Source organism: Neofelis nebulosa, chromosome 18 (assembly GCF_028018385.1).
Source record: "Neofelis nebulosa isolate mNeoNeb1 chromosome 18, mNeoNeb1.pri, whole genome shotgun sequence".
NCBI classification, from domain to species: domain Eukaryota; kingdom Metazoa; phylum Chordata; class Mammalia; order Carnivora; family Felidae; genus Neofelis; species Neofelis nebulosa.
The window spans coordinates 7,225,925-7,237,331 of NC_080799.1; the positions used below are offsets into that span (position 1 = coordinate 7,225,925).

The following is an 11,407-nucleotide window of genomic DNA, read 5'->3' on the forward strand; positions in this document are numbered from 1 at the left end:
TGCCTCTGGGATCTAGGGATCAGTGAGTATAAATTCTTACCTCATGACAGTAATTTCTGTGTCTTTGTGTCTTACCATATCTGATTCAAACAAATCCAAATAAAATTATATATATATATATATATATATATATATATATATATATATATATATATTAAATGTTTATTTTTGAAAGAGGGAGAGAGAGGGCCAGCAGGGGAGGGGCAGAGAGAGAGGGAGACAAAGAATCTGAAGCAGGCTCCCGGCTCTGAGCTGTCAGCACAGAGCCGGAAGCAGGGCTCGAACTCAGGAACCGCGAGATCATGATCTGAGCTGAAGTTGGCAGCTTAACCATCTGAGCCACCCAGACGCCCCTAAAATTACATTTTAAAGTAGGAGTTAACTCTCCCCATAGGCAGGGTCTGTTATGGTCCTCATTTTACAAGAGGAAACTGAGGTCCTGAGTAAGGTTGTGAACATCACTTAAGGTCACATTGCCACTGAATACCTGCTGTGGTGTTGGGTCTGTGCCTCTGCTCCCCCCGCTTCCCCATGCAGTGACAACCATCAACAGTCCTCTGGGCCACATCAGCACCCAAGGGTTCCCTTTTCTGTGTTGTCTTCCTGCTACACAGGGAGATGCTTGAAGACTGACCGGGGCATGGAGCTTTGGGTCCTTGGCACCTGGCATAGTGCACGGGGCAGTCAGTGCCGACTGGTGTGAATGGAAAGAACACAGAGGTGGGTGTCAGGTGATGACGATCCATGTAGCTTTCCAGTTGGTGTGCAGTGTTTTCTGTCTTACCTCATTCTGTCCTCCCTCAGACCCTCTAAGGGAGGTAGCTGTTATCCCCACTTTACAGATGAGAAGACTGAGGCTCGGGGAAGGGAAGGCATTTGCCCAGCAGTCTGACCCAGGGGCTGCCTTCTGTGGAGTCTGCCACTGTCACATTCACAAGTTTCATTTGTCATGTGACCGAGACTTCCTCACCTGTCAGCTTCCTCCTCGTGGCCGCTGGCTGCATTCCAGCTCCTGATCAATGTGACAAATGCCAACAGAGCCTCTCAGAGGTGAGAGCAGAGGGCTGAGAACTGGGAGGCACCGGCTGACTCCTGACCTTGCCGTGCTCCCAGCTTGAGGGAGGAGGAAGGATACTCTCAGAGGTGACCCTTGTCGCCCTTCCCCTCTGTGTCACAAACAGCTCTCCAGAAGCCCCGATTCATAGCATTTGCCAGTTTCCATGGTGCAAGAACTCCCACAGTATGGAGTTAGCTACCTCTGTGTGGGCCAAATGTTTGCATCCCCACTGGACCCCCCAAATTCACATGTTGAAGCCCTAAGCACCAGTAGGGCTGTATTTAGAGGTGGGGCCCCTAAGGAAATAACCAAGGTTAATGAGTCATGGGGGTGGAGGGCTGATCCTATAGGACTAGTGTCCTTACAGAAAGTGACGTCAGAGTGCTGCTGTCTCTGTCTCTACACGCACATGCTGAGGGAAGGCCTTGTGAACACATAGCAAGATGGCGCCGCCTACAAGCTACAGGCGGTGACCTCAGGACACAACCTACCCTGCCAAACCTTGATCTTGGACTTCCCGCACTCCAGAACTGAGAGAAATTCCTGCTATTTAAGTCACCCGGTCTGTGGCATTTCATCATGGCAGCCCGAGCAGACTAATACGACTCCCGATGTGAAGTCACTGAATTTGAGCCAAGAAGAAATGCACAGCGGCAGGTGTTTCTACGTTATTCCCACCATGCAGACGCAACAGCATAAATAACGTCAAGAGCACAGATAATAGTAATACGTGGTAAACTATGTAGGCAGAGACGAGCTTTCTTCCTTTTTAATATAAGTTATTGTAAGGTTATATTTTTCTTTTTTTTTAGGTTTATGTATGTATGTACTTATTTATTTACAGTGCTGGGGGGGAGGGGCAGAGAGAGAGGGAGAGAGAGAGAATCTCATTAGGCTCCACACAGTTAGCAGTGTGGAACCCCATACGGGGCTCAAACTCATGAATTTTGAGATCATGACCTGAGCGGAAACCATGAGTTGGAGGCGTAAGTAACTGAGCTACTCAGGTGCCCCAGGTTATATTTTTTTCTTGATTAAAAATTAAGAAAACATTTTTAAATGTTTATTTTTGAGAGAGAGAGAGAGAGAGAGCACGAGTGGAAGAGGGGCAGAGAGAGAGAGGGGGGGACACAGAATCCGAAGCAGGCTCCAGGCTCTGAGCTGTTAGCACAGAGCCTGACTCAGGGCTCAAACTCATGAACCGTGAGATCATGACCTGGGCCAAAGTTGGCGGCTTAAGTGACTGAGCCACCCAGGCGCCCCTTGATTAAAAATGTTTTATTGTGTTAATGCATACTTAACAAAAACTTACCATTTTAGCCATTTTTAAGTATACAGTTCAGTGGCATTAGGTACATTTATATTGTTATACACATATTTAATATTTAATAGTGGCTGTGTTGAGAAAGGGTTCACAACATTCCCCCGAATTAACAATCAGCTCCGGTACGTTTCCCTCTGTGGGATCCCCTTTATCCATGGTCATCAGGTGGCTTAGCAAATTCAGAAGAAAAAGCCAGGAAATGCTTCTGTTGATGTGCATTTCACAGAATTCAAATTTAAGGTGAATTATGATGGACACATAGTCCTCCTCTTTTTTTTCCTTCCTTTATTTGAAATATGTTTTTAGTGGCCTGAGCTGAGCACATTCTTACAAGGCCTGAACTGGCCAACGGATCTCAGCTGAGGCGACACTTTGGTTCATGTCGGCCTCAAACTTCATGTCATTCACTGCGTGTCACTGGCCCCTGGTACTGATGTGTTTTTGGTTTGAAAGAGCAGACATTTATTCCCTCACAACTCTGGAGGCCAGAAGTCCAAAGTCAAGGTGTGGACGGATTGTGCCCCCTCTGAAGGCTCTAGGGAAGGATCCTTCCCGCCTCTCCCAGTTTCTGGAGCTCAAAGCGGGCTTCGGGGTCCTGGGCCCGTTGAGGCACCACGCAGTCTCTCCCTCCCATGTCTGCCTTCCAGCGTGACGATTGGCTTCCCTATATTCCCTGTTCAGATGCAGAGTGGCTGCCGGCCCTGGTGGCCCTGGTCTTTCACTGGAGCATAATTACTGTGATAAAGTGGTTACCAGTGCATCTTGGACAACACAAGCTGAGATGAGGGTGAGACCCAGGAGACCCGAGAGAGGGAGTTTGCATCTGAGAAGAGTGAGTGTGGGTGGTGACCCCCATAAGGACCCCAGGTGGAAGAGGCTTCTCCAGAGTCTGGGAGTAATAGCTGCAAACGGTTCCCAGGCACACACCCTGTCACAGGCCTTTATTAACCTGTGGTCTCTGTAGAAACATAATTATTCAGGGCCAGCAAGAGGCAATGTTTCTCCACACAAACTGGTGGATTTTGTTTCCAAAGGCGGAGAAGGGGGAGCATCTCGCTACTTGCTGGATAAGATGCTGTCTGATTCATGACTTGCTTCATAAAGCCAATTTTGGGCGGGGAAGACACCAAAATCAGGCGGTGTTACTTAGAGAGTTAGGCTTCCTGTAGCAAAGCCGGGCACAAGCCCTCCTGTAGGACCGAGGGGCCCGTCCCCCAACCCCCCCGCCCTCCGAGCACTGGTCACTCCCTGCTCTTCCCGGAGTGATGGATTGACATGGGAGCAGGGGCAGGATCCTGATCTGGGGAGGGAGGAGAGTGAGGTCACGGGGGTGCGTCTCCAGTCCTGGGGGGCATCAAGGGTGCACCCTACAGGGCTGTGGCCAGGTTCACTGTGGGCTGGCTTCCTTACTTTTGGATGGTGGGTTTGCTTCTATCACTTGTGAGACCCCGGCCAGAGCACAACCAGAGCACTGTTCCTCATGTCCAAATATTTAAGTTATCATAATCTGCCAAATAATTGTCTCTCTGCCCTGAGAAGTATACCTTCATAATACAAAACTGAGAAATGTGTTTTTATACAGATGAAAGTTAGCAAAACAAAGACAACTGAATTGATCGTTATTACAGGAGCCTGCATGTTCTATTTTGGCTTGGCGATATTTGCAGAACTTTTAAAGACACGTGGAATTCTGTATTATATATATTTGTATTGTATATTTATTGAAATTTATTTTGTATATTGAAATTTATTGAAATTTATTTTTTCTTTCAGTAAAATCGCTAAATACGTTATAATCAATATTTCCAGATAATTTATTTTCTATCAGCAGCAATGCCAAATTAGACAACATATCTTTGTCTACGAACAGAAATGTCATTGGGAAAGTCTATTAGACGACTAAACCAAGAAACACCCTTTTTAATTTTTTAATTGAAATATAACTGATGTATAGCATTGTATTAGCTTCAGGTATACAACATAAATATTTGATATTTGTATTATTGAAATGATCACTGCAATAGGTCTAGTTGACACCCATCACCAACATAGCTACAAAATTTTGTTTCTTGTCATAAGAAGTTTTAAGAGCTACTCTTAGCAGCGTTCATATATACAATACAGCATTATTAACTGTAGTCACCATGCTGTACATTATATCCCAGGACTTACTTATTTTCTAGCTGGAAGTTTGTGCCTTTTGACCCCCTTCACCCATTTTGCCCCCCTGCCCACCTCTGGCAACCACCACTCTGTTCTCCCTACCTAGGAGTTTCTTTGTTTATTTCAGATTCCATATATAAGGAAGATCATTTGGCATTTACCTTTCTCTATATGACATATTTCATTAAGCATGATGCCTTCAAAATCCAACCATATTGTTGGATCCACCCAAAGAAATGGCAGGATTTCTTTCTTTTTTTGGCTAATATTCCATTGTGTATATGGTGCCACACTTGGGTCCTTGGACCCAGGTATGGTAGAAATGAGGATGGACCCCAAATTTAAAGGTACAGACAAGGCTTTATTGGGGCAATAGCTGCAGGAGAAGGGAGACAAAGTCATGACTAAGGTGTCATACTGGCTCTCCAGACAATAGCCAGGGAGTTTTAAAGGGGCCGAGGTGGGAAAAAGGAATGTTGCTTAAGCAAGTAGGGGTGGGGAAGCCCAGGAAAGTGGGGGCACAGGTACATTTGACAGAACATGCTTCTTCATGCACAGGACGTTTCATTTGCATGTTAAATCTCTACCTCTGGGCATGTTTTTTAGCATTAAGATGAGAAAAGTTGGTGAAAGGTCAATTTTGGTGACCATCTCATCTGGGATCGGTTGGAACCAGTCTGGGTTTCCTCCTTGATTCTTGCTCTGCCCTCCAGGGAAAGGGATATGAGCCCAGAGGGAGTGCCCTGGGTGTCCAGGGGCTTGTTCCAGTCCTTGACTGTTTCATAAATACCGCATTTTCTTTATCCATCCATCCATTGGTGGACACTTAGGTTGCTTCCATATCTTGGCTATTATAAATAATGCTGTAGTCAGTGAACGTGGGGGTACAGATACATTTTTGAGTTAGTGTTTTCCTTTCCTTCAGATAAATATCCAGAAGTAGAATTGCTGGATCATATCAGTAATGTCTTCTTTGACTGAAGTTTGACTTTTGTCATTCTTTTAGAAAATCAACTGTATTTCCTGAGTTATTACATATTTGAAATGTTTGTTGCCTTCCTAGTGGACTGCAGGGCTTGTACTTGACCAAGGGCCCCAGCTGTTATCCTCTGACATCCCTCACAGTGAGGCCACTCTTCCCATGGGGCTGCTGCCAGCCAACAGCTGAGCACGGCAGGGATACTGAGGCTGGCCCCTTCCTGGGAGATACAGGACTCCTCTGATGGTCAACTGTGATTCAAGAACTTCTCACTGGTCTTGCCAAAATTTCCTTAGACTGCACGATGGTCTAGCATGCTTCTACCCAACCTTCCTTCCCTCCATCCTTTATTCCAGGTCAACCTTGCATCAGGTCTGAAGGCTCTCCCAGCCTTACCTGGCTTCCTCCGCATTATCTCTCATAGGTGTTTCCACTAAACATATTTGCACTTCTAATCCTATCTTGACACCTGCTTCTTGTAGGACCTGAACTGACCAAGGGGCACACACACCAAATTAATGTCCATTAGAATCTCAAAATAAACCCGTCGGATATATCTTGAGTAAATAAAAATAATAATAAAAGGAAGAGGTATAGAATTTTGTTTTTATGCATTGAGAAATTGTTGGGAATATATGTATTTCAACAGTGATTGTCTCCCAGCCATGGGATTCTAGGTGACTTTTATTTTCATTGTTATTTTTTTGGTACCTTTTCAAGTTTTCTACAAAAAGCACTGCATTACTTTTACGATGAGGAGAAATATTTTATTTTACAAATCAACCCCGAAAAGTCTTTATATATATAGTCGGGCTCTTCACGAGGGTGGCTCTGATGAACTGAAATGGAATCCCTCTCTTACATCTTTTCAAGGCTTGCTGGCATTCTAAATGGAGACTCCAGCACATAAAATGACAATCCTTATATGCACAGATGTGATAGATGTTTCTGGCTGTGGCTCTGCCTCATCCCTTCAGCACTGCCAGGTTTCCCTCACCTGCCACCCCCACCCCCCACATCCCAATTCTCACTGGTGGATTTATTGCCTGTGCATTAGAAAAGTTAAGAGAAGAAAAACCATAAAATACCTAGGAATAAATCTAACCAAAGAGGTGAAAAATCTATACACTGAAAGCTACAGAAAGCTTGTGAAAGAAATTGAAGAAGACAGAGAAATGGAAAAAGATTCCATGTTCTTCCAAGGAAGAACAAATATTGTTAAAATGTCAATACCACCCAAAGCAATCTACATATTCAACGCAATCCCTATCAAAGTAACACCAGCATTCTTCACAGAGCTAGAACAAATAATCCTAAAATTTGCATGGAACCAGAAAAGACCCCAAATAGCCAAAGCAATCTTCAAAAAGAAAACCAAAGCAGGAGGCATCACAATCCCAGACTTCAAGCTACACTACAAAGCTGTAATCATCAAGACAGTATGGTACTGGCACAAGAACAGACACTCAGATCAATGGAATAGAATAGAGAACCCAGAAATGGACCCACAAACATAGGGGCAACTAATCTTTGACAAAGCAGGAAAGAATATCCAATGGAATAAAGACAGTCTCTTCAGCAAGTGGTCCTGGGAAAACTGGACAGCGACATGCAGAAGAATGAACCTGGACCACTTTCTCACACCAGACACAAAAATAAACTCAAAATGGATGAAAGACCTCAATGTAAGACAGGAAGCCATCAATATCCTTGAGGAGAAAGCAGGCAAAAACCTCTTTGATCTCGCCCGCAGCAATTTCTTACTCAACACATCTCCGGAGGCAAGGGAAACAAAAGCAAAAATGAACTACTAGGACCTCATAAAAATAAACAGCTTCTGCACAGTGAAGGAAACAATCAGCAAAACTAAAAGGCAACCGACAGAATGGGAGAAGATATTTGCAAATGACATATCAGATAAAGGGTTAGTATCCAAAATCTACAAAGAACTTATCAAACTCAACACCCAAAGAACAAATAATCCAGTGAAGAAATGGGCAAAAGACATGAATAGACACTTCTCCAAAGAAGACATCCAAATGGACAACCGACACATGAAAAAATGCTCCATGTCACTCATCATCAGGGAAATACAAATCAAAACCACAATGAGATACCACCTTACACCTGTCAGAATGGCTAACATTAACAACTCAGGCAACAACAGATGTTGGCGAGGATGCGGAGAAAGACGATCTCTTTTGCATTGTTGGTGGGAATGCAAGCTGGTGCAGCCACTCTGGAAAACAGTATGGAGGTTCCTCAAAAACCTAAAAATAGAACTACCCCACGACCCAGCAATTGCACTACTAGGCATTTATCTAAAAGATACTGGTGTGCTGTTTCGAAGGGACACATGCACCCCCATGTTTATAGCAGCGCTATTGACAATAGCCAAAGGATGGAAAGAGCCCAAATGTCCATTGACAGATGAATGGATAAAGAAGATGTGGTCTATATACACAATGGAGTATTACTCGGCCATCAAAAAGAATGAAATCTTGCCATCTGCAACTACGTGGATGGAACTGGAGGGTATTATGCTAAGTGAAATTAGTCAATCACAGAAAGACAAAAATCATATGACTTCACTCATATGAGGACTTTAAGAGACAAAACAGATGAACATAAGGGAAGGGAAATAAAAATAATATAAAAACAGAGAGAGGGACAAAACAGAAGAGACTCATAAATATGGAGAACAAACTGAGAGTTACTGGAGGGGTTGTGGGAGGGGGGATAGGCTAAATGGGTAAGGGGCATTAAGGAATCTACTCCTGAAATCATTGTTGCACTATATGCTAACTAATTTGGATGTAAATTTTTAAAAATAAAAAATAAAGTTAAATTATAAAAAAACCCCAAAACACTAAAGAACTAGGAGAAAAATAGTTAAATGAGATGAACAATTCATAGAACCAACGCTGAGAATTGGCTAATAAAGTATTTTAAATTTAAAACTCACCAGGAACCCAATAAGTTTGAATTAAAATACAATAAAAAAATCTTTTTTCCCTCATCCAAAACAAACAAACAAACAAACAAACAAACAAACAAACAGTTAAGAGAAGAGGTACAGACAGCTGAGGGGAAGGGGTTCCAGGCTTGATCCTCACACCAGCGCCTCCATCCACACAGCCCAGGACCCGCAGAAGCGCTCAAATGGGGCAAATGAAGGACAGGAGGAAGTTGACCTCATTGCGGACAATAAGCCGCCCTGGGTGGATCCTGTCGGGCAGAGCCAGACTGGAGGTCATTTCCCAGGCGTCCACAAAGGCCACATGGAGGTCAGCAAAGGCGGCTCGGAGAAGCCGGTTCACCTGGAGGGTGAACCAGTCACTGCCATACACAGACTTGTAGCCGGTATTGGCCAGCTTGATGACCACGAGAGTGCGGGGCTCGCGGGCCAGCAGCGCAGCCACGGCTGCCCTGATCCCTGCGAGTCGTTGCACAAAGACAGATGGGGGAAAGGTGGTGAAGTGGGCGCCCAGGCCCAGCACCACCACTGTGTGGGGGCCCCCGGCCAGGCCCCCCAGTTCCCGGACCACAGAGTGCAGGGAGGCCACTGGTGTGTGCAGGGAGCGCAGGGGCCAGCTGTGGGCCCGCCAGTGCAGCACTATGCCCCGAGCGGTCTCCACCGCCATCAGGGGCCCCGTCTGATATGTGGTGTGTAGATCCATAGGCTTCAGGGCTGTGGGGAGGACAAGAGGAAGCTTAGAGGCTAATATAGGACCGTACTTCCTCGTTTAATTACATAGAAGATCTAGCATCAGTTTCCCCTTAGGACACAAGCATCCTCTGGCCCAGGCACCTGGTTATGTTCTCCCTAATCTGTGATATCGCCAGTAGTTACCAAGCCCCAAAACCTATTCTCAGTCCTCAGCCTCCCTGGCCCTGGAGCATTTTGTCTCATTGACGTTCCTTTGGATGCTCCTTCCTTTCTTAGCAGAAAGGATTCAACTTGGATTGATCCATTGGCCTCCTCTGGCCACCCCTGGATGGAGACTTGCCCCAGGCTAGAGAGTGAAGGCTGTCCAGTGTGTCTTTGCACAATGGTGGCCAACCGAGGGAGCCAGAGGTTTCTGGAATCAGGTCTGGTCACTCAGCTGTACACCCTGATAGAGAGCTAGACGCATCTGCAATAAAAGGCCCCTCCTTTGCACCATGTCTCTGCCTGCTTGCCCTACCTTGTGCTTCAGGGCTCTGTGGGCACAGGGGGCGCCTTTTTCTATTTCACAGAAAGGTGCCAAATCAGCTAGCAGAGGATCTGGTTTTCCCAACATTCTGTCATGAACTTCTATTCATCTCTAGATACACCTCTTGCGTAGGAAAGTCAACTACTCCACTGCCACGGGCAGTGACCCTGGGAGGTCACCTCAGATTGCCTAAACACCAAATTAGAACTGGAGCTCTCTTTTTCCCTGAAGGAAGGGGCTGCACCGAGACTAACCCTCCTGGGAGGCAGCGGGCTTTGATACCTCAATCAGGAGCGTACACAACAGCCCAGACCTCAAGATCTCTAGGTGGGGGCAGCTGGTACTTTTAGAACTTCTGTAAACAAATGGCGGCCCACATCCCTCTGGTGCCGGGAAGCCCAACATGGCTGCTCTCACACTTGTAGGTGACAAGGGAGAGCCTGAGGGGGTTCTCTTCCAGGAGAGCACAGACCCACCCTGCACACTTCTCTTTGGGATCATAGGAGACAGGCAGGGGAGGCAGCTCGGTGCTGACGTTCCTTCTTTCCTTGGCCCTCACGTTGCCCCCGCTCCCTGATAAAGCATATTCCTTAAACCACGTTACATTATATTGTGGAATCTGTGCAACAAAAGTTGGAGGCTCAGATGGCACTCACCCTTCATGATACTCTCACCTCTTTTAACTTTTATCGTCCAGGGAATAAATAAATATGAAACTCTGTCTGAAGCTTGGACATCTCAATTCACTTCCAGTCCCCTGTGTTCAAATGCCTCACGCACAGACTCCCCAGAAGACCCGCCCACACAACCCGATATGAAGAATATAAAAAAAGTACACCATCTTCTATCACTGCTGTCCCTTGCTCCCACACGCAGTCAGGCACCCCAGTGATTTCCATTTTGAGTCCGTTTTCTGTTATCTGTAGTTACCTGGTCATCTCCCTTCTTTCTAGAAGCAATCAGTCAACAAGCTGTCAGTTCCCCCAGTATAATGCTTCCTTTACTGCTGACCCCAATTTAGTCTCTCACCAGCCTGCATGCTGACCTACCAGTGTCTTATAACTGGTTTTTGTAATGTGCTTTTTCAATCAATCAGTCAAACAAAATGAAAACATTCAGTGTCTTCCCAAAGTCACAAGAGAAACCCCTGATTTCCCTACAGCACTTTTCTTAAATTCCAACTCTATTCCTGCAATATCCCTTGGCAAATCCTCACTTCCGGGTAAGGTTATCTATTCATCATTCTTCAAACACATCCACCCTACTGTTAGAGCCTCTGATCATCCACCTAATTGTTGAGATTATGTGCAATCTGGGCAACCTGTTCCCCATCCCTGCCTCTGCCCCAAACCCAGTATCTGGTCCTTCCACAGCACTCTCCTGAAATGTTTTCTGCCTTCTCAAAGCCCTGGATCTTCTCTTTTTGCCTTAGGAGCCCTGCCCTCTCCCCTCACGGCCACTCACAGGGCACAGTGTCGCGCAGGTACTCCCACCACTGCCGAAGTGTGGAGTCCCCCATCATGTGGACGACGTGACCAGCTAGGCAGCCCAGGATGCTGTCAACAGTGGAGAAGGAGCGTCCGGAGCAGGACAGTGAGTGCCACACATCTTGGTGGTAGAAGCCAGAGGGCTTTGGGCCTGGGATCCCAGGGTGGCATGGTTGTCGAGGGGACAGAGCTGTAAACAAT

The 11,407-nt window shown here is 45.9% G+C and overlaps 1 protein-coding gene across 7 annotated transcripts in view; it reads right to left on the bottom strand.

The window, feature by feature from the left end:
• Nucleotides 1–4,167: 4,167 nt before the first annotated feature.
• LOC131501144 (NXPE family member 3-like) overlaps nucleotides 4,168–11,407 on the bottom strand; it is a 72,692-nt gene continuing 65,452 nt past the window's right edge. For all 7 annotated transcript variants that reach the window (XM_058710872.1, XM_058710875.1, XM_058710873.1 and 4 more), the window contains 2 exons: nucleotides 11,184–11,396; nucleotides 4,168–9,214 (listed from right to left, as the gene is read on the bottom strand). In XM_058710872.1, the coding sequence (XP_058566855.1) occupies nucleotides 8,682–9,214; nucleotides 11,184–11,396 (746 nt within the window). In that variant the 3' untranslated portion in view covers nucleotides 4,168–8,681. The remainder of the gene's footprint in view (nucleotides 9,215–11,183; nucleotides 11,397–11,407) is intronic.